The sequence below is a fragment of the Podarcis gaigeae genome, assembly GCF_964106915.1.
Source record: "Podarcis gaigeae genome assembly, chromosome: 2".
Classification (NCBI taxonomy): domain Eukaryota; kingdom Metazoa; phylum Chordata; class Lepidosauria; order Squamata; family Lacertidae; genus Podarcis; species Podarcis gaigeae.
In genome coordinates, this window is record NC_139679.1 from 6435877 (window position 1) to 6458689 (window position 22813).

Genomic DNA, 22813 nt, shown 5'->3' on the forward strand with positions numbered 1-22813 from the left:
AGCTGAAACTGCAATGCTTTACCATTCATTTACCCAGGAAAAAAATACATGGGACTTCATACTAAATTGTTGTTGTTTAGTCATTTAGTCATGTCCGACTCTTCGTGACCCCATAGACCAGAGCATGCCAGGCACTTCTGTCTTCCACTGCTGGTTCCCCAGGGGCCATGGAGTCCAACCCTCTGCAATGCAGGAATCTCAGCTCAAGCATCCATGACAATGTCCATCCAACCTCTGCTTAACAATCTCCAAGGAAGGAGAGTCCACAACCTCCCAAGGGAGACTCTTCCACTGTGAACTTGGGGGTGGGTGCTAAAATCACACAAACCTGAGCTACATACACTTCCCAAGTAAAGTGGGGAAGACATCTCAAAAGGCTCCATCTCAAAAATATGAATCATCACAGAATGTTTACAGTTCCAGCTTGTCAATACCATACTCCAGGTGTGGTCTACAGGTGTGCCCAGCCCAGGCGGCGCTTGCTTTTACGGGCAGCATGCCTGAGCCCCAAGTGATGCCAAAGCCCAGATGCACTGCACCCCCCTAGCTACGTTCCTGGGCCGGGTCTCCAGTGGCCGTCGCTGGTGCTCCCTTTGACCTGATGGAGTCAAGCTGCTGGAGGCGGGTCATGGATGTCAACTTATGTGTATAAGCTGACACGGCTGGATTCCTGGGGAAGGGGAGAGAGGGTGCCTGGAGGATATATATACTGTATGCAAATTCTCTTGCTTTTGTGCTTGTGGTGAACCGATTCACGCAGTACCTTCTGCTATCCGGAGAGCAGAATAAACTCTTTCTCTGAATCAGCCTCGGTGTCATTTGACTTCCTTTCTCCCTCCCAGGAGCAACGCAGACCCCACCAGTCGGTAAAGTCTAATAAGGCTACAGATTCCCGGAGCCCAGCAAAATGGTTCTTTTCCTTTCCTAAAAATGACCTGCCTTGTCCCCGCTAACAAGTGGAATGGGCAGAGGTACCAGAGGTTACAGATGAAAATGAAGTGGGGCTCCTTCCAGCCTTTTGTCCCTCTCTTCAGTGAGGCATTTAGAGAACCAGCAGTATCAACCTGGTGGTCTTTCCTTTTCACACCCACACACCCGCTGCTCCCTTCAACATGAATCTTCTGGTTATCCTTCCCCCATCTTTGAAACGTACCTAGATCTGTACTAAGCAAGAAAGAAGCAGTGATCTTTTTCACTCCTTTCAGTTCTGAATAGTTCCAGTACTCCATTATTGACATCCACACTATGTAAACAATAAGCGACCTGACAAAATAATATTTCATTATCTTATCTCTAATATAGAGGTTGCAAATCATTCCAACCCCTCTTTCTGCACACCAGCAGCAGAAAGGAAACCTACGGGACCACCTCTCCGGGTATGCCCCGCGGAGGACCTTAAGGTCCATAAATAGCAACACCCTAGAGGTCCCAGGCCCTAAGGAAGTCAGATTGGCCTCAGCCAGGGCCAGGGCCTTTTCCACACTGGCTCCGGCCTGGTGGAACGCTCTATCTCATGAGACCAGGGCCCTGCGGGATCTGATTTCTTTCTGCAGGGCTTGTAAGACAGAGTTGTTCTGCCTGGCCTTTGGCTTGGAATCAGCCTGACCCCTCCCCCTCTTTCCTTTTCCTTCTGTGATGGAACTCCTATTTGGGGACTTCCCTGACTTTTTTCTGGCCCACGTAGGACCAATCTGGATAGTTGGCCGAGGTGAAGATTTGATGTTTTCTCCCCCCAAACAGTTTTTGATCTGGGCTTCCACTGAAATGAGGCTGCATTTTAAGTTGTACTTGAATCCTATTTTTAAGTTGTATTTCAATCAATTGTTTTTATACCTGATGTTAGCCGCCTTGAGCCCAGTCTTGGCCGGGGAGGGTGGAGAGTGTGTGTGTGTATATTTATATATGCAGGTTTTGGTGTCCTCGGGTGTCTTCCCGTGTAAAAGTTGGGGTGTCTAGGCGACGTTTCGACGAGGTCTCACTCGTCATCTTCAGGCTGGTGCTTTCGGCTTCTTGTTACTGGAACAGAGCGGGATCTCAATGTTTGAGTTCCTATAAATACTGTAGAGGGGGTGTGGTGTCTAGCCTCCAATGTTCTGGGCAGAGAGGAAGTTCCCAGGCTAGTGTGCCTTTTCTTCTTTTGTTCCTTAATTACTTGAGAGATACCTTGAGTGATTTCTTGAGTGATATCCTGAGTACCACTTAGGTGGGTCATTAGGTGTGGATTAGTTGCTAAAGTCTTTGTGTCTTGACCTCTTGAACTTTGTGAAGAGTTTTCCTGAGAAGATGGCTGTATTGCACTTAGTTGTGCTTTGGCTTGGCTTCGTGTATAGGGGCGAGCTGTGGTTTTGTGGCTTGTGTCAGCCAGATCTGTGTAGGGATTGCAGGGGGGTGCAGCATCCGGAGGTGCCACCATGGATTGGCTACTGGATGGTGTCAGTAATTCATCTGTGGAGAGGGTCTGGGTTTGGGTCTGGTGTGGTTGATTGGTGTTGGCGTTCTGTGTGCCTCTGGATCTGGTGTCAGTTTTTGTGGGGAGGGCTAATTTCCAGATGTCTGGCAAGCGGGATGTGTCGTCACGCTTGTTCATGTTGTGAGGGTGTTTCTCTATCTCGATGGCTTCCATGATTATTCTCTTGTGGTGATGTTCCGTGTTAAAGAGCAATTTGGAATCTGCAAAATTAATTTCGTGTCCTGTTTCTTTCATGTGTTGGAAAAGAGAGGAAGTTTTTTCTTCTTTTTTGACGGCATTCTTGTGTTCTGCGATACGTGCATTTATTCGTCTGTTTGTTTGTCCAATGTACGTGGCTGGGCAGACTTTGCAGGGTATTTCATAGATCCCTTGGTTTTCCAACTGGATTTTATCCTTGGGGTTTCTGAGGATATTGGCTATTTTTTGGTTGGTGCAAAAGTCAGCTGGAAGGTTTCCTCCCCGTAGAGGTAAGATATTTGCTTTCGTAGATTCTGTAACTCAGTTGTCAAGTGGTCTTTGTCAGCCAGGCGTTTGGTTCTGGAGATGAGAGTCTTGGCTACGGAGTTTATTTGTGCAGGGTGGTGGTGTGATTGTGCATGTAAGTAGCGGTTGGTGTGTGTTTTTTTCTGGTAGATAGTGTGTCCTAGGGAGCCATCAGGTTTTTTGTAGATTAGGACGTCAAGGAAGGGAAGTTGGTTGTTGGCTTCTATTTCCATAGTGAATTGTATTTTGGGGTGTAAGTTGTTGAGATGTGTGAGGAAGCTATCCAGTTTTTCCTTCCCGTGTGGCCAAATTACAAAGGTGTCGTCAACATATCTGAGCCAAAGTTTGGGTTTGTGTTCTGACTTGTCTAAAGCATTGGTTTCAAAGTGTTCCATGTACAGGTTTGCGATGACCGGTGAGAGGGGTGATCCCATAGGTGCTCCTTCTATCTGTTTGTATCTTTGTCCATTGTGGATGAAGTACGTGTTGGTTAGGCAGTGGTTGGTCAGGTCCAAGATGTATTCGGGGGGATTGTATTTGTTTTGAATAGCTGTCAAGGCTTCATTAATGGGCACTTGTGTGAAGAGAGATACAACATCGAAGCTCACAAGTAGGTCATTAGGATGTAGGTTTTGCTTCTTTATTGTTTCTATGAACTGGAAGGAGTTTGGTACGTGTGAAGAGATGGATTCTGCATAGGGCTGAAGTTGCTTGGCGAGAAATTTAGCGAGATTTTGTAGAGGTGAGCCTATGGAGCTGACTATTGGTCTGAGTGGTGTTCCTTCTTTGTGTATCTTGGGGAGGCCGTAGAGTTTGGGGCATCTGGATGATTTTTCTCTGGGGATGATTCTTAGCTGGATTTCTTCACTGATAGGAGAGGCTTTTATTTTGGATTTGGTGGTTTTTTCCAGATAGGTGGTGGGATCTGTTTTTATAGGTTTGTAGGCAGGATCTTGGAGTAGCTTTGATAGTTTTGCTTGGTAGTCCGATGTGTTCATCACCACTGTGGCATTACCTTTGTCTGCTGGGAGAATGATTATGTTGTTGTCTTTCCTCAGGTTGGTGAGTGCTTTCTGTTCTTCTTTGTGTAAATTGCTTCTGGGTGGTTTGCTGGAGCAGAGGATGTTGGTGACTTCAAGTCTGATTTTATTGGCTTCATCTGGATTGAATTTGGTTAGGCTAGCTTCGACTCCGCATATGATGTTTTCCGTGGGGATGCGTCTCGGGGCGACTGCAAAGTTGAAACCTTTGGAGAGTACTTTGGTTTCAGTTGTGGTGAGGATCCTGTCTGATATGTTATGTACTGTTTGTTTCATGGGTTGCTGTGGAGGGTGGCCGGGCTTCTGGCGTTTCTCTAGTTTGTGGAGTTTGTTGGTGTGTGTGTCTGTCTTATGTGAGGTCTCCGTTTCAGCTCTCCAGACGGCTAGTTGTTTGCATTTGTCCCAGAGTGCAGGGTGGATTTTGTTACAGAGTTTGAGGTGAAGAGTGAGTAGATCTTTGTTGGTTTGGTCTAGTAGGTATCTTTTCTTGTGTAGTTCGTTTCTGATTAGGGATAGTTCAGTTCGTTTCAGGATCCTTTCGGTGGCTGGGGTTTTAGAATGGAATTTAAGTTGGAAGCATGTGGGAATTAATTTGTTGTCTCGGCAGTTGCGTAGGAACAAGAGATCACATAAGATGGTGGCTCTTCGGACTTCTAGTTTCTCGTAGGTTCTTGTCAGCTGGAAGGTTTCCTCCCCGTAGAGGTAAGATATACTACAGTATTTATAGGAACTCAAACATTGAGATCCCGCTCTGTTCCAGTAACAAGAAGCCGAAAGCACCAGCCTGAAGATGACGAGTGAGACCTCGTCGAAACGTCGCCTAGACACCCCAACTTTTACACGGGAAGACACCCGAGGACACCAAAACCTGCATTCCTGTACCCGTGAAAATCTACGAAAGCATAATATATATATATATATATATATATATATATATATATATATATATGTCATTTGTGGAGTCTTTCTCTATATATGTACTAGAATTCAAGCACCAAAGCATGCTGGCCGGGTCCAGCCTCACCATTCCTATTCTAGGTGAAATGTAATTTTGCAAGCACTCTTCCCATCTTTCTATCAGCAGGAGGGATGCGCTTCTGCAAGAAAGATACTCTCATCCCCAGGCTTTCTTCCTGCTCTAGACAAATGATTTATCTGCTCTATCCATACATTCCCTCACCAACAGATTTCACAATTAGTTTAAAGAAGGCAGTTAAGTTTCGCCAATCCTTGCCAGAAGGGAGGAGCTCCTGTTGCAGCCAGTGGAGGATGAAAAACAGCAGCAGGCAGATAAGGAGCAACTGTAAACCGGAGAAGGAAGCACTGCTTCTCCTGCCGCACAACTGAAGCTGAGAGCCTTTCCTCTAACCAGCTGCAGGTCTGTCTCTTCCCTTTCCAAAATAAAATAAAATAAAAATTGTCCAGTAGCACCTTATAGACCAACTAAGTTTGTTTTGGTATAAGCTTTTGTGTGTATATGTATCTGAAGAAGTGTGCAAACACATGGAAGTTTATACCAGAACAAACCTAGTTGGTCTATAAGGAGCTACTGAACAATTCTTTATTTTTTATTTTGACTGTGTGAGACCCACACGGCTACCTACCTGAATCTTCCCTTTTCAATTATACATGATAGTAACTTCCTGTCTCCACTAACATGTCCTTATAACAACTTTCTTTCAAGCTAATATTCAGTACGTGACACTTTTCTCAAGCTTCAGGCTGAGGGAGAGAGGAAACTTCACTTCCTGAATTTCTTCTTCCTGGGCACCCTTTAAAGGCCGAGAAACATTTCCAGAAAAAGTTCAGAACTTTAAAAGGTACATGCAAGTCATTAGGGTATCTTCTGATCAGCTTGCTAGACCTGTTTTTCTTTAACCTGCCTCTGCTCCAAGCAGCTCATTGCACCATGCAAAAATTCTCCTTTCCCTCAACAACACTGCAAGGGAAGTGAAATTCAGTAGTGGCAACATAAAAGGTCTCCCGCTGAGCTCTGTGGTGGAGTAGGGATTCGACTTTTGCCCCTCCAAGACCTGCCAGGGGTGTGTATGCTTCCTAATGCTTGAATTCTTTTCCCCTGCAGGTTTCAGCCATGTGGTTCTACCTGGCTGCCCTGCTGGGGCTTTACTTCCTTCGCCGATGGTACAAGGAGAGACAGACGGTGGAGAACCTGACGGAGAAATATGTCTTCATCACGGGGTGTGACTCTGGCTTTGGAAACCTACTTGCCAGGCAGCTGGATGCCCGGGGCCTGCAGGTGCTGGCAGCCTGTCTCACGCAGAAGGGGGCAGAGCAGCTGGGCAAGGCCACCTCAGAGCGCTTGAAAACTACCATTCTGGATGTGAGCAGCACAGAGAGTGTGGCGGCAGCGACGGAGTGGGTGAAAGGGTGCATTGGAAGCAAAGGTGAATCTCTACTTTCCTTGTGCTGCCTCTGTGCAGGGATCGGGTCCTCGAATCACAAACATCTGTTCTTTCTCACAGGGCTTTGGGGCTTGGTGAACAATGCAGGCACAGCTCTACCATCAGGTCCCAACGAATGGCTGACCAAAGATGACTTTGCAAAGGTGATCAATGTCAACCTTCTTGGGATGATTGATATGACACTACACATGGTGCCCATGGTGAGGAGAGCCAGAGGGAGGGTGGTCAACATCTCCAGTACGAATGGACGACTGGCCGTCTTTGGAGGTGGTTACTGCCCATCCAAGTTTGGTGTGGAAGCCTTCTCTGACAGCCTGAGGTAAACAGAGCAGCTCTTTAATGTCTTCTTTTGCTTACTTTAGTGCAACATCTGCCACACTCCCTAACCACTTGGCAGGCTGGAAGTGGCTGATGCGAGTCCTCCTGGTTTAGTTGCCAAGTCTGGGGAAAGTGGGCTGCAGGGAAATATGGCAGCTGCCCAGGGCTTTGCCCAAGACTCGCACAACTTGAGATGAATGTATCCAGGAAGGATCTGAAAAGAGAAGATAGACAGGGACTGGAAGGTGTCTAAAGGATACTTGCAAAACCATATTGAAAAATCAGGACTCCTATTAGAATAAACAAGTTCCGTTTTAAATACTGAAATACTAAATAAGATGGATAACAATGTGTAATAGAAACAGAAGCATGAAATTAGGTTAAAGGTGTGTGAAAAAAAGTAATAGAAGTGGATAGAAATTGCAATTGAGTAGATTGGAAGTCTAACACTAAGGTGGGGTGAGGGGTGGTGGATGGTGATGGGAAAAGGAATTATCTGTGGGATTGAGTGTAGGTATGTTTGAACATTTTTAAGGATTGTATGAAATGTATGCTTGTATGCTTGTATATTCGCAATATGTGTGTATTAATGCTGAATTATTTTAATAATAAAAACTTTTCAAAAAAAGAAAAAGAAAAAAGAAGGTATCCAGGCACAGGTCATGCTCACATCTGGCCTTGAACCAAACTTTTCAAATCACAAGCCCACAATTGGATGTGTGGCTCTCAGTCCAGGACCTTCTCGTTAATGGTGAACATGCTATGGATGCCCCCCTGTTTTCCTTAGAATAGTTTGGGCCCAACATGCTTTATAGAAATGTTGAGTACGTACCACTTAATTATCAAGATGTGGGACTGAGCAGTTATCTGCACATATGCACTGCCCAGGCTCACATAGCAGGGAGGTTACTGCTAACACTGTGGTTTGACTTCTCCCGCAGAGGCACACTCTGTTGAATGGTTTCTTTAAATGTGCAGGTTCATCATTGTTCCACCCGATGTGTATGTCTTTAAGGGGCCAGAGCAAGGGCCACAGCAGAATAACAAGACCCAGCTTTACAGCTGTGAAACATACCAGGTGCTGCTAAGTCGTGTTAATTAAGCTGTGTCAGCAATTGGGTATAGTATATAAGGAGCAGCACCTAGCTCTCCCATTACCCTGGGGGATGGGTTGGTGGTTGGGTCATGTTTGTTGTTGTTCTCTTTAGTGTAAAAGGAGGTTTTTTTGTTATTTTTGAGTTCCTTGTTATGCATGGTCTCCCCAGCAAGCTCTCTGCAGCGCTACTAAACTGCAAATAGCCAACACACTCCATTCTCTTTTGAGATTCATGGATGCCAATGTCCAGGTTTCTGTGATATGGCAGACGGACAGTGGAAAGTGTTGATAAGGCAGCTTGTCAAATTTGGGAAAATACTAATTTACTCTCAGAGGCTGTGAGACAATTTAAAGTGGTGAATGTACAAACCACCGAGGTGGGAAGGGCTGAGGTGGGAGGTTGGAGGAAAATGCAAGGGAAAGTAAGGGTGGTCCACGACAAAAATGGCACCTTGTGTGAATGGATTTGGGAGGATTTGACTGTGATGGAGGCAAAACAGGAAGGGAAGGCAAAAGGTATGAGAGGCTACTATATGTGGTGGCAATGTAAAGTTATTAAGAAGGCCTGGGAAGTGACATATAAAGATTTGAAGAGAATGTGGAAAATGTTTTTCGTTAAAAAAACAGATGCTATGATTTTGGAAGGCACAGGACTTAATGGATTTATTGAGCAAAAGACTCTGTTCCTGCATTGGAGAGTGGACGCCAGGCCAAGACCAACCCATCCCTATACTGTGGTTCCTCTAGTTACGAACTTAATTTGTTCCAGAGGTCCGTTCTTAACCTGAAACTGTTCTTAACTAGAGGCGTGCTTTCGCTAATGGGGCCTCTGCGCCGCCAGCACACAATTTCCGTTCTCATCCTGGGGCAAAGTTCTCAACTCAAGGTAACTCTTCCAGGTTAGCGGAGTTTGTAACCTGAAGCGTTTGTAACCTGAGGCATTTGTAACTCAAGGTACCACTGTAGGAGGAAGAAGCCACCACCAAAGAAAATAAAGAATATTGGCAAAATAAATTAATGAACTATGTAGGACATATTGGATAATTTGAAACCCGGACTTCCGGGTTAGCGCCATCTGCAAATGGTGGAGTTCCTCCGACCGGAGGAACTGGCTCCATGGAAACTGGGTCTTCCCGCCGCAGCGAAGGTGGGGACCCGCTAGAAATCCCAGGTGGAGGAAGCCTGGGAACGTGGGGTTCGGCAGAGCACCAGGAGCGCCTCCCCTACTCGCGGGGAACCCCATTTTGGGGCTTCGGAGCGAAGTAGGGTAAGCGGTGCGGTGCTGCGAACTGATTGCTACTTTCATGGAGGGAAGCCGCATAGCCATTGCCGGAGAGCGATGACTTTTTCCTGTCGACAGTTGGACTCTAAACAAGTACCTGTGAGTAGAAACGGAAAATTGGATCAAGAAACACCCTAATTTGGCACCGAAGCGGGAAGGTTCAAAACAGGAAGTCCGCCTTCTGCTTTTTGTAAATAGACTGAAGCAAAAACCTTGTAAGCTAATAGCCTGGAAAGTTGTTTTGTAAAGGTCAAAATTTCCTTCATTTATAACCACTAAAACCCCCTTGGAAGCAGGAGAAAAGGGGGGGGGGAATTTGACTGTTCAAGCCTGCAGGAGAGGGAGTAAAGAAAAATAAGTTTCCACCGTCTCAAACCTGGGAATGCGGTGTCAGAGACAGAAATTGTTGGAGACGTCCATTGACTGTGAATGGGACATTTTGACAGATAGCTAAAACAGAGAAGCAAACTGATTCCATTGTTGCCTTTTGCACTCTAAAGAAACAAAATATTTGAAAATTGAAAGTAACTTTTTTTTGTTGGACATGCTTTAAAAAGATGGACACAAATAGAAATTGTCTCCTCTAGCGGTAGCTTGTCAAATTGTTGCTGCAGTTTACTTGGGGACTTCACAGCTGCGAGATTAAGATCGTGGGACCAGATTGTGACCTTGAATAAAAATGTGTTTGGAAGAAGTCTTGGTGCTTGCTTTTTGCAAGACAAGCGCTTTGCTGGAGCAGTTGTATGAGAAGATGGATTTGATGAATGAGAAGTTGGATTTGATGACTGTTGTAGTCAGTGAATGTAGACAAACAGGGAATACTGACACAGAAATCATACAGGGACCAACTCAGGAAACTGGTTCGACTGGGCAAATGCAAGGGCAGATGACAATGGAGGAGGTTGCGGTTGTACCTCAAGCAATACAAATGGAGAGATCCGAGGCCCTGCAGGAGCATAAGCCGCTGTTTTGGAAGATCGAATTTGGAGTGGGCCAGAGGGAGTCTGGAGCTGATGAGGCTCTTAACTTTGGAGGGACTTTGAAATATGCTGTTAAATATTTTTTGGATTATATTGATGACTGTGACCAACGGGCTGAACTTCACTGCATGTAATGCTTTGAAGGAAAATGTAATGAAAATGATATATAGATGGTACATGACCCCAGTTAAACTTGCCAAAATATACCATTTGTCTGATAACAAATGTTGGAAATGTAAAGAAAATGAGGGAACATTCTTTCACCTCTGGTGGACCTGCTCTAGAGTGAAGGCCTTCTGGGAAATGATATATAATGAGCTGAAAAAGGTATTTAAGTATACCTTCACTAAGAAACCAGAGGCCTTCCTTTTGGGTATTGTCGGCCAGAAGGTGTTAAAGAAGGACCGAACATTTTTTATGTATGCAACAACGGCAGCAAGGATACTCATCGCTAAGCACTGGAAAACTCAAGATCTACCCACACTGGAAGAGTGGCAGATGCAACTGATAGACTATATGGAACTAGCCGAGATGACCGGCAGAATCCGAGACCTGGGAGAAGAGAAGGTTGAAGATTGGAAGAAATTTAAGATTTATTTAAAAAAGCATTGTAATTTGGTTGAATGTTAAGATGGAGGCTAGATCATAAATAATTGGCCACCACTAAATTAGATGCAATTAGGATGATAAATGTGATTGAGGAAAAATCATAAACCTTTGGGAGAATTATTAGATTATATTCTAAATGAATGAGACACAATAATGTAAACAAGATGATAAATTGCGGGCAAGAATTGACAATGATGCAAGTGGGAGCGGGAGACGTGAGGGAGTCCAAAGAAGTTAAGAAACTATGTTATGATATATGTTACATTGATCATTATATTTGCATTTATGTTTAAAAATCTTTATATATATATATATATATATATATATATATATATATATATATATATATAGATGACTGTGGGGAGTGGGACTGTGGGGAATGGGCTGGTCTGATGAGGGGAAATGGAGATAATTATGGGCTGAAATTCCCCCAGAGACCTACTCCTCAATGAGAAAGGAAAGAAATCAAGAAAGAGACCAACAAAAGACAAGGAAAAGTGCAAGTATAAACAACAAGAAGAAGATCTGCAGAAGGGGCATGGAAGAGATTTAAGAGCCTCGGACATAAGACTACCAGGTTGATGGACTAGATCAGGGGTCTGCAACCTTTAAGACAAAAAGAGCCACTTGGACCCGTTTCCGAAGAAAAAAAAACCTGGGAGCCGCAAAACTAACACACACACCGCCCACATGCGACGTCACAGCCAGTACAGCGCCCGCCACAGTGGGGAGTGTCGGGGCGCACAATGCGCCTCCTCCCTTCGTTAGTATCTGCCCCGGAGCCGCAGCAAAGGTGTAAAAGAGCCACATGCGGCTCCGGAGCCGCAGGTTGCAGACCCCTGGACTAGATGGAATGGACAGTAAGGACTGACATAACCCAAGACCAGGAAGAAGGGACGTTGGATGAAAATTGGAAGAGTCTATAAAGATTATTTATTTTGGGAACTAGTGTAAAATTATGAATATTAGGGAAAATGTTGGAATGAAACTGTCTGGCTTTAGTAGAAATGATATAAGGAGTTATGTATAAATAAGCATTAAGTTTTAAGTTTTAAGGTACTTTACGGTAAGATAAGGTTAAATAAAGTAAGGCAAATTGAATAACAAAATATGGTGAAAGATGGAAAGGATTTGCTGAGTTAATTAATAGGTTAGACTGTTAAGATAAATTTTTTTTAAAAAATTGAAAAAGATGGAAAGAAATTGCTGAAATAACTAATTAAGCTAGAATACAAAAAGGGAGGTGTGAGGAGGTCAAGGAAACAAGCAAATGAAAGATAAAGATATGTAATATGGGATTTGTATTTTGTTGTTGTTGTTGTGTTGTTGTATTGGTTTTTATGTATTTTTTTCTATTCTCCTTTGTTTTCTTTTTCTTTTTGTAATCTTGAAACTCTTAATAAATATCATTTTTTAAAAAAATAGATAATTTGAAACCCAAGAAAGAAAGGACATGGATTATTTTTTTTTAAGGGGTAATGTTTAATGCATACTTTGTAAGCTTTGTGTATAGGTTTCTACATTAGTTGAACTTCTAAAAGTCACTTGTAATAAGATGAATAAGGTTTTAAAATGGGATTAAGAATATAAGATTTTATGGACATGCATGAATTTGTATAAAATACCGTATTTTTTGCACCATAACACTCAATTTTTTCCTCCTAAAAAGTAAGGGGAAATGTCTGTGCGTGTTATGGAGGGAATGCCTACGGATGGCGGGGGGGATCTGCTGCAGTCGTGAGCAGAGGATCCATGGTTCCCCTTCCTTCCCTCCTCCGTGGCTCGCTTTGAAACAGCAAAGCGGGAGAAGAGCCGCTGAGTGGGGAGGAGAGAGGGACAGAGAGCCTGCTTCTTTAAAGGAGCAAAGCGGGAGAGGAGAGGAGCCGCTTACACGAGTGTAAGCTGATCCTGTCCGGTTGGTTCCTTTAAAGAAGCAGGCTCTCTGTCCCTCTCTCCTCCCCACTCAGCTCGCTAAATAGCAGCAAAGGTTTTCAGCTCGCTAAGCCGGGGATGAGCGGGGAGGAGGGAGAAAAGCAGAGCCTGCTTGCTTTAAAGGAGCAAAGTGGGAGAGGAGAAGAGCCTTCTCCCCTTAAACCCCTCTTCTGCATTATCAGCAGCATCCTTCTCCACACCCCCCATGCGTGCTCCTTGTCCCTTGAGTGCTTTTCCTTCCCTCCCCACTTAAAACGTGGTTACAAAGCACGGTTCCACATAGATCCTCAGGATTTTGGCACTGGGTCACCCCAAATTCACCATCAGATCACATAGCATGTCCATGGTTACATCTTGCACCAAAAAAATCATGCACCCACTGTTGCCTCGGGCCACAGTGGTGCAAAAACGTGGTTACAAAGCATGGATCCACATGGATCCTCAGGATTTTTGCATTGGGCTACTCCAAACTCACTGTCAGATCACATGTCTGTGGCCACAGCATGAACCACAAAAATCATACATCCACTATTTTGTTTAGAATATTTTGTTTTGTTTTCCTCCTCTAAAAACTATGTGCGTGTTATGGTTGGGTGCGTGTTATAGAGTGAAAAATACGGTGGGAATGGAGGGAAGTCAATCAAGTTTTATGGTTTAAATTTTTGATTGTGATGAGTGTTGTTGTTTTTTTGTTATCATAAAATTAATAAACGAGAGAGAGAGAGAGAGAGAGAGAGGGGGGGGGAGGGAGGGATACATGGATGCTGACAACTAAGCCATGAATGTGTAGCATTTGGAGAGAAATTCTGTGTGGCATCTTCTCAGGGTTGTTTGCGCTGTAATCTTCTGCACAAAGGAGATTTGGTAAAAACCCTTAATTGCTCCTTTTTTAGAACACGGGGTCCCAGAACCCCAAAAACAGGGTCTTCTTCCTTTGATGCAAGTGACCTTTTCCCTCTTAACAAGAAGACTGGGCAGAGATGGCAGAGGCTGCAGGGAGGAGGGTGGGAAGCAGCCCTGGCAGAAAAGGCTCTCTGCAGCAATTTCCCCCCACTTGGTTAAGGTCTCCCTTCAGGAAGGCATTTGATGTATCAGCGAGACTTTGAATCATGTCCTCATGACTGTCTCTTAATACAACTGGTGCTGTGTCATACACAATCCTCTCCTGGGTAGGGTGTATCCTGGCTCCTGCAAGAGGGCAGAAGGCAGGGGAGCTGCATTTCCCATCTTTTCTTTCTCCTCAATTTTTGGATTTCTTTTTTTTAAAAGAAAGGTGTTCCTATCCATGGACTCAAGTTCCTGACCTGCATTCCTGCATTCCTATGACTCAGTAGGCAATGACGTTTCTGCTTTTATTCCTCTGCATTTCAGGCGAGAGCTCCATCCTTTTGGAGTCCAAGTCAGCATTATTGAACCTGGTGCTTTCCAAACAACCATTGGTATAAGAACATTAGAGAATTTAAAGACAGTATGGAACCAAGTGCCATCTGACATCAAAGAAGTCTATGGGGAACAGTACTTTGAGAACTGTGAGTAGACGCGGAGGGGATTTCAGCATGGTTTGCATTTTCCTGCAAACTTACCCAATTCACACATCAAGAAGCAATACATAGCTCTGCTTAGGAATTCAAACTCCTCTAGATTTAACAACAAGTTCTCCAGACTAACTATGTGTACAAAGTGAACATAATATACAAAAATGCACTAAGCAAATTGATCACGATAAAAAAAAATCACTACGCAAGGAAATAATGTTTGCCAAAATGTGTATACAGTGGTACTTCAGTTTAACAACAGCCCGGTTTAAGAATGATTTGGTTTACAAATTCCACAAAACCGGAAATAGTGTCTTGGTTTGAGAACTTTACCTCGGTCTAAGAACGGAATCCGAACGGTGGAAGGGCACCGGCGGTGGGAAGCCTCATTAGGGAAAGCATGCCTCGGTTTAAGAACGGTTTGGGTTTAAGAACAGGCTTCCGGAACCGATTAAGTTTTTAAACCGAGGTACCACTGTATTGTGAAAACTGAAATGCTGATGACTTTCAAATCATAAACTGAAATGAGGAGAACCAAACTCAGATTTTGGAGATATTGAAACTGAGAGAAACCTAAATGGACAGGTTCGTCCATTGTAGATTTAAATCTTTTAAGAATGTGTTCTGTTTCGAAGCCTCCAAAATAGTTCCAGATGCATCTGCTATGATTTACCGTATTTTTTGCTCTACAAGACTCACTTTTTCCCTCCTAAAAAGTAAGGGGAAATGTGTGTGCGTCTTATGGAGCAAATGCAGGCTGCGCAGCTATCCCAGAAGCCAGTACAGCAAGATGGATTGCTGCTTTCACTGCGCAGCTACCCCTCTTGCTGTTCTGGCTTCTGGGATTCAGATTTTTTTTCTTGTTTTCCTCCTCCAAAAACTAGGTGCGACTTGTGGTCTGGTGCGTCTTATAGAGCGAAAAATATGGTAATTCTTCTAGGGAGAGGTATCTAGATGCCAACCAGTCCATTCAGCTCCCAAAAGATTTAGGTTACCTCCTACATTTACAGCACTAACTTCTGTTTTGCTTCATATTTCTCACACACAGATTGCAAAATTCCTCAATATACCATTAACAATGCCAGCAGCAAGCTTCACCTGGTCACTGACTGTATGGAACATGCCCTGACATCCTGCTCCCCTCGCACTCGCTACTCTGCAGGATGGGATGCAAAGTTCTTGTACATTCCTGCCTCTTACTTTCCAACATTCATCGTTGACTTCGTGATGAGCTGCATTCAGCCCAAACCTGCTCAAGCAGTATAGATTGCTTTGAAGAAAAACCTTTACAGTTGTCCAAATGAGCCAACAATCTGTGGATGCTTGTTTATGCAAAATAGAAAATGCAACAAACAAACTTTTGCAAGCAGTATGAATTGCTTTGAAGAAAAAGCTTTACAGTTATATTTCGAGAGGGGAAGCCAGTAGATGGTGTTCCTGTTTTCAGTTTAGCTTATACTGTATTTCTATATATGGTGGCTGAGATAAGGGATGCAGCTGCTGGCATGGGAAAGAAGGGAGTGTCCTTGCTCTGAACCAGCTGTAGAGATAAGGAGTAATATGAGTGGAGGGCTATCTTGAACTCATGCTCTGACTTCAAAGTGTGAAATCGAAGGAGGTGCCCTTAGAAGTGGATGGGGAAAAGGACGAGAGCATAAACCCCTTCTACAGAAATGGTGGAAAGCTGCTCCAGGACGCTATAAAACGCCCCAACTGCAGCAATCCAACGAGATTCCAGTTTGGACTGATCGGGTAAAGTGCCAAGCATATCTTGGCCTGAGAAAGAGGGTGCTGTCATCGGTTTCTGAAATGTCCCTGGCAAAAATGATGGATAGCTGAGCCAGCTTCACAACTTTATCTTTGAGTACAGTGGTGCCCCGCAAGACGAATGCCTCGCTAAACGAAAAACCCGCAAGACGAAAGGGTTTTCCGATTTTTAGCGGCTTCGCAAGACGAATTTCCCTATGGGCTTGCTTCGCAAGATGAATGTTCAGCATTCTGAGTGTTGGCGGTGGGGAGGAAAGCCCTCTTCCCACCGCAAGTCTTCAGGACAGGTCCGGGAACAGAGGGGAAGGTGCGCAGCTTCGCTGCCACCCGCCAGCATTTTAAGATCACCCCGGGACAGCGGAGAAGTCTCCGCTGTCCCGGGAAGGCAGGCGGGGGGGGGAAGCAAAGACATTCGCCCCCCCGCCGGCCTTCAGAAGAGGTCGGGGGACAGACTGTCCCCGGACCTGGTCTGAAGGCGGTTTCCATAGGAACGCATTGATTGATTTTCAATGCATTCCTATGGGAAACCGTGCTTCGCAAGACGAAAAACTCGCAAGACGAAAAGACTTGCGGAACGAATTAATTTCGTCTTGCGAGGCACCACTGTATTCTTTCATATACAGTTGTACCTTGGAAGTCTAATGGAATCTGTTCTGGAAGTCCGTTCGACTTCCAAAACGTTCAGAAACCAATCGGAAGCCACACCGGACGATTGAAAATCATTCCAGTTTTTGATTGTCCAGGAGCTGAAATGTACAAGTTCCAAAGCATTTGGCAGCCAAGGTACGACTGTACTTTAATTGTATATTAGCACCTGTTGCTGTTTCTTTGCTTATTATGATAGTAGTTAATAAAGCTTGCTTCTACTGCCTAAAAGTTTGAGATCCAAAGAACTAATTTGCAAACATTTTAGCAAATAGGATGAAAAAATCTTAGGTGAATATATACATCAAGGTGAATATATACATCAAGATCAGGCAGGGTTTCTTCCAGGTAGAAAAAGTCAAAAAAGCTTTTGATAATGTTTCCTGGGATTTCATGAAAAAATTACTTGAAGAAATTAATTGTGTATATACATTTTTTAAAGGAATACAAGCAATATGCTGGGAACAAATTGCGAAATTAATTGTAAATCAGGTGATAATGAATGAATGTAAAATACAAAAAGGAACTAGGTAAGGATGTCCGTTAGCACCGATATTATTCATTCTGGTCCTGGAAGTACTTGCAAGAAATATAAGAGCGGATAAAGACATTAAAGGGATAAAAACTGGAAAAAAATGAATTTAAGCTGAAAGCCATAGCTGCTGATCTAGTAATTACAGTAGAAGATTCAAAAAAATCTTTCCTTAGAGTAATAGAGAAAATTCAATAGTTTGGGGAAGTGGCAGGATTTAAATTAAATAGAAATAAAACTAAATTATTAGTTAAAAAATTAAAAAAGAGAAAAAAGATTTGGCCCAAAGCATTGAGATAGAAATCCATAAAAAAGTAAAATATTTAGGGATGTTGTTAACAACAAGAAATGTAAATGTGTATAAAGACAATTAGGAAAAAGTATGGTCTGAGATAAAAAGGAATTTAGAAATATGGAGTAGAATGAACCTTTCCCTACTAGGAAGAATTGCAGCGGTGAAAATGAATGTGTTGCCGAAAATGCTCTTTCTCTCCCAGACAGTCCCAGTAATGGGACAATCCCCAGTAATGAGGATGATTGCCTCAAAAGATGACAAAAAGATATTTCTAAGTTTATCGGGGTGGGAGTGGGGCAAAAGGCCAAGGATAAACATAAGAGACTTACAGATACAAAAGAAAGATGGGGCTTCGCCTTCTCAGATCTTAAACTGTATTATGAGGCTGCATGTTTGGTTTGGATTAGGGACTGGATAAAACTGGAAAAGGAAGAAGCATTAGATTTGTAATGTTATGATAACAGATACGGATGGCATGCATACATATGGTATGGGAAAGGGAAAGTACATAAAGGATATTACAATCATATAATCAGAAGATCATTAATGAGAGTATGGGAGAGGTACAAAGATTTAATAGAACAAAAAACAACTTGGTGGTTATCACCAATTGAAGCTTCATTACTCAAACTGCTTGGCAAAAAGGGAAAGTGGCCTACATATAGAGACTTACTGAGAGATCAAGAAGGAAAATGGAAATTAAAAGATTATGAGGAAATCAAAGATCATGTCCAGAGTTGGTTGCATTACAGACAATTATACGAAATGTATAAGGAAGATAACAAAAAAGGGTTTAGCTATACAGTGGTACCTCAGGTTAAATACGCTTCAGGTTACATACGCTTCAGGTTACAGACTCCGCTAACCCAGAAATAGTGCTTCAGGATGAGAACAGAAATCGTGCTCCGGCGGCGCGGCGGCAGTAGCGGGAGGCCCCATTAGCTAAAGTGGTGCTTCAGGTTAAGAACAGTTTCAGGTTAAGTATGGACCTCTGGAACGAATTAAGTACTTAACTCGAGGTACCACTGTACAACCTCTAGATTCCCAAATGAGGTTATAGAAGAAGTGAAGTTGTTGAAGAAAGCATATAGTATTCTGCTAGAATGGGAAACAAAAGATGAGGAGGTCAAATCAGTCATGATTAAATGGGCACAAGATATAGGACATAATATACAATTTCAGGATTGGGAAAAGCTGTGGAAGGTAGAGTTGAAATTTACAGACTGTTCTCTTTTGAAAGAAAATTATATAAAAATGATGTATAGATTGTATATTACACCAGTAAAAATGGCAAAAATGTATAAAACTGGGTTAAATACATGTTGGAAATGTAAATAAAAAGAAGGTACTTTGTATCATATGTGGTGGGAATGTAGAGAAATTTAAAAATTTTGGGAGATGAGACACAACGAATTGAAAAAAAAAGTTCACATAAATTGCGTGAGAAGGACAACCGCGACTTCAAGGAAGAATGGGAATTATTTACAAACTATTTAAAAAGGCAACAAAAGGATTTGGACTCCGTGGCAGGTTTTGAATAAACATCCACAAATTTTTTAGTAGAACAGATTTTGTTTGTGAACCGAGGTACTAGAATTCATGCACCAAAGCAAGCTGGCCGGGTCCAGCCTCACCCTTCCTACTCTAGGTGAAATGTAATTTGGCAAGCACTCTGCCCATCTTTCTATCAGCAGGAGGGATGTGCTTCCGTAAGAAAGATACGCTCAACCCCAGGCTTTCTTCCTGCTGTAGACAAATGACTTGAGTTATTTGCTCTATCTATACATGAACAGAACACAGGGGAAAGTGGCTGAATGTGTGGCACGGAGCTCTGCAGTGGGAGGGATTCTGTGTGTTTCCTTCACCAACAGATTCCACAATTAGTTTAAAGAAGGCAGTAAATCTCAGCACCTAACTGGGTTAAACCAATGTTTGCCAGAAGGGAGAAGCTCCCTTTGCAGCCAGTGGAGTATGAAAAACAGCAGCAGGCAGATAAGGAGCAACTGTAAACCGGAGAAGGAAGCACTGCTTTTCCTGCCGCACAACTGAAGTTGAGAGCCTTTCCTCTAACCAGCTGCAGGTCTGTCTCTTCCCTTTTCAAAATGAAATGAAATCAAATCAAATCAAATCAAAATAGTCCTGTAGCACCTTATAGACCAACTAAGTTTGTTTTGGTATAAGCTTTCATGTGTATGTGTATCTGAAGAAGTGTGCATGCACACGGAAGTTTATACCAGAACAAACTTAGCTGGTCTATAAGGAGCTACTGAACCATTTTTTATTTTTTATTTTGACCGCGTCAGACCCACACAGCTACCTACCTGAATCTTCCCTTTTCAATTATACATGGTAGTCAGTAACTTCCTGTCCCCACTAACATGTGCTTATAACAACTTTATTTTAAGCTAATATTCAGTAGGTGACACTTTTCTCAAGCTTCAGGCTGGGGGAGGGGAAAAGCTTCACTTCCTGAATTTCTTCTTCCTGGGCACCCTTTAAAGGCCGAGAAACATTTCCAGAAAAAGTTCAGAACTTTAAAAGGTACAAGATCTACCCCAGTCTCTAATAATAATAATAATTTATTATTTATACCCCATCCATCTGGCTGGATTTCCCCAGCCACTCTGGGTGGCTTCCAATAAAAGATTAAAAATACATTAGAACATCAGTTATTAAAAACTTCCCTAAACAGAGCTGCCTTCAGATGTCTTCGAAACGTCTGATGGTTGTTTATTTCTTTGACATCTGCTGGGAGGGCGTTCCACAGGGCAGGTGCCACTACCAAGAAGGCCCTCTGCCTGGTTCCCTGTAACCTCACTTCTTGCAGTGAGGGAACCGTCAGAAGGCCCTCGGAGCTGGACCTCAGAGTCTGGGCTGAACAATGGGGGTGGAATTGCTCCTTCAGGTATACTGAGCTGAGGCCTTTTAGGGCTTTAAAGGTCAGCACCAATACTTTAACGGTCAGCACGAAGCACATGCCATTTTCTCACCCCCCCCCCAGTGGTGACACCTGGAGTGAACCACCCCACCCCCCCTCCTCCACCCTTGGGGAGAGTTTGATCACACAAAACAAATCGGGGATCGGACTTTGAGCAAGTGCAATATGTGGTGCAATAATGGCAAAATAATGACCTGTTGGCGGCTAATGCTGAGATTGCACAATATTTGAGCTGCTTCTAATGTCTGTAGATGTAAATAGGATCATACTGTTCCACTTTATTTAGTTGTTTAGTTAATAAGCAGCTAGCTAGAGCTATTATTTATACTTCTTTTGGCCTGCCTCTGCTCCAAGCAGCTCTTTGCTTCATGCAAAAATTCTCTTTACCCTCCACAGCACTGTGAGGGAGGCTAAATTGAGCGGGGGCAACATAAAAGGTCTTCCAGTGAACTTCTTGGTGGAGCAGGAATTAGAAATATCTTCCTCCAAGTTCTGCCGGGGTGTGTATGCACCCTAACGCTTGAATTCTTTTCCCCTGCTGGTTTCAGCCATGTGGCTCTACCTGGCTGCCCTGCTGGGGCTTTACTTCATTCGCCGATGGTACAAGGAGAGACAGACGGTGGAGAACCTGACGGAGAAATATGTCTTCATCACGGGGTGTGACTCTGGCTTTGGAAACCTACTTGCCAGGCAGCTGGATGCCCGGGGCCTGCAGGTGCTGGCAGCCTGTCTCACGCAGAAGGGGGCAGAGCAGCTGGGCAAGGCCACCTCAGAGCGCTTGAAAACCACCATTCTGGATGTGAGCAGCACAGAGAGTGTGGCGGCCGCGACGGAGTGGGTGAAAGGGTGCATTGGAAGCAAAGGTGAATCTCTACTTTCCTTGTGCTGCCTCTGTGCAGGGATCGGGTCCTCGAATCACAAACATATGTTCTTTCTCACAGGGCTTTGGGGCTTGGTGAACAATGCAGGCACAGCTCTACCATCAGGTCCCAACGAATGGCTGACCAAAGATGACTTTGCAAAGGTGATCAATGTCAACCTTCTTGGGATGATTGATATGACACTACACATGGTGCCCATGGTGAGGAGAGCCAGAGGGAGGGTGGTCAACATCTCCAGTACGAATGGACGACTGGCCGTCTTTGGAGGTGGTTACTGCCCATCCAAGTTTGGTGTGGAAGCCTTCTCTGACAGCCTGAGGTAAACAGAGCAGCTCTTTAATGTCTTCTTTTGCTTACTTTAGTGCAACATCTGCCACACTCCCTAACCACTTGGCAGGCTGGAAGTGGCTGATGCGAGTCCTCCTGGTTTAGTTGCCAAGTCTGGGGAAAGTGGGCTGCAGGGAAATATGGCAGCTGCCCAGGGCTTTGCCCAAGACTCGCACAACTTGAGATGAATGTATCCAGGAAGGATCTGAAAAGAGAAGATAGACAGGGACTGGAAGGTGTCTAAAGGATACTTGCAAAACCATATTGAAAAATCAGGACTCCTATTAGAATAAACAAGTTCCGTTTTAAATACTGAAATACTAAATAAGATGGATAACAATGTGTAATAGAAACAGAAGCATGAAATTAGGTTAAAGGTGTGTGAAAAAAAGTAATAGAAGTGGATAGAAATTGCAATTGAGTAGATTGGAAGTCTAACACTAAGGTGGGGTGAGGGGTGGTGGATGGTGATGGGAAAAGAAATTATCTGTGGGATTGAGTGTAGGTATGTTTGAACATTTTTAAGGATTGTATGAAATGTATGCTTGTATGCTTGTATATTCGCAATATGTGTGTATTAATGCTGAATTATTTTAATAATAAAAACTTTTCAAAAAAAGAAAAAGAAAAAAGAAGGTATCCAGGCACAGGTCATGCTCACATCTGGCCTTGAACCAAACTTTTCAAATCACAAGCCCACAATTGGATGTGTGGCTCTCAGTCCAGGACCTTCTCGTTAATGGTGAACATGCTATGGATGCCCCCCTGTTTTCCTTAGAATAGTTTGGGCCCAACATGCTTTATAGAAATGTTGAGTACGTACCACTTAATTATCAAGATGTGGGACTGAGCAGTTATCTGCACATATGCACTGCCCAGGCTCACATAGCAGGGAGGTTACTGCTAACACTGTGGTTTGACTTCTCCCGCAGAGGCACACTCTGTTGAATGGTTTCTTTAAATGTGCAGGTTCATCATTGTTCCACCCGATGTGTATGTCTTTAAGGGGCCAGAGCAAGGGCCACAGCAGAATAACAAGACCCAGCTTTACAGCTGTGAAACATACCAGGTGCTGCTAAGTCGTGTTAATTAAGCTGTGTCAGCAATTGGGTATAGTATATAAGGAGCAGCACCTAGCTCTCCCATTACCCTGGGGGATGGGTTGGTGGTTGGGTCATGTTTGTTGTTGTTCTCTTTAGTGTAAAAGGAGGTTTTTTTGTTATTTTTGAGTTCCTTGTTATGCATGGTCTCCCCAGCAAG

At 43.6% G+C, this 22813-nt stretch overlaps 3 protein-coding genes across 7 annotated transcripts in view; 2 read left to right on the plus strand and 1 right to left on the minus strand.

Annotated features, from left to right (window-relative positions):
- The window catches only part of LOC310840197 (17-beta-hydroxysteroid dehydrogenase type 6-like), a 257115-nt gene that overhangs the window by 33362 nt on the left and 200940 nt on the right, over positions 1-22813 (minus strand). The gene's annotated exons all lie outside the window — the stretch shown is intronic.
- LOC310840192 (retinol dehydrogenase 7-like) lies at positions 1296-15469 on the plus strand. 4 transcript variants are annotated; one of them, XM_083729487.1, is made up of 5 exons: positions 4997-5371; positions 6077-6398; positions 6477-6735; positions 14005-14162; positions 15217-15469. In XM_083729487.1, the coding sequence occupies exons 2-5, from the start codon at positions 6086-6088 to the stop codon at positions 15432-15434; spliced, it is 948 nt and encodes a 315-aa protein (XP_083585613.1). In that variant the 5' UTR covers positions 4997-5371; positions 6077-6085; the 3' UTR covers positions 15435-15469. The 4 variants fall into 4 exon arrangements, with proteins under 4 accessions (XP_083585612.1, XP_083585610.1, XP_083585613.1 ...); XM_083729486.1 differs by lacking the exon at positions 4997-5371 and adding an exon at positions 1296-1376 and having other exon boundaries at positions 6077-6735; XM_083729484.1 differs by having other exon boundaries at positions 4994-5371; positions 6077-6735.
- Positions 20285-22813, plus strand: part of LOC310838593 (retinol dehydrogenase 7-like) — a 5019-nt gene continuing 2490 nt past the window's right edge. Inside the window, exons 1-2 of one of the 2 annotated variants that reach the window (XM_083726099.1) lie at positions 20290-21208; positions 21287-21545. In XM_083726099.1, coding sequence (XP_083582225.1) covers positions 20896-21208; positions 21287-21545 — 572 coding nt within the window. In that variant the 5' untranslated portion in view covers positions 20290-20895. Of the gene's footprint in view, positions 21546-22813 lie in introns of both variants that reach the window. The other variant, XM_083726098.1, reaches the window with a different exon arrangement.

What these genes read in the sequence shown, in the direction of transcription:
- LOC310840192 (XM_083729486.1), top strand. Translation starts at nt 6,086, where the DNA reads ATGTGGTTCTACCTGGCTGCCCTGCTGGGGCTTTACTTCCTTCGCCGA. An exon ending in GCCTTCTCTGACAGCCTGAG is followed by an intron (nt 6,736 to 14,004) that starts GTAAACAGAGCA and finishes TCTGCATTTCAG; the next exon opens with GCGAGAGCTCCATCCTTTTG. An exon ending in GGAACAGTACTTTGAGAACT is followed by an intron (nt 14,163 to 15,216) that starts GTGAGTAGACGC and finishes TCTCACACACAG; the next exon opens with ATTGCAAAATTCCTCAATAT.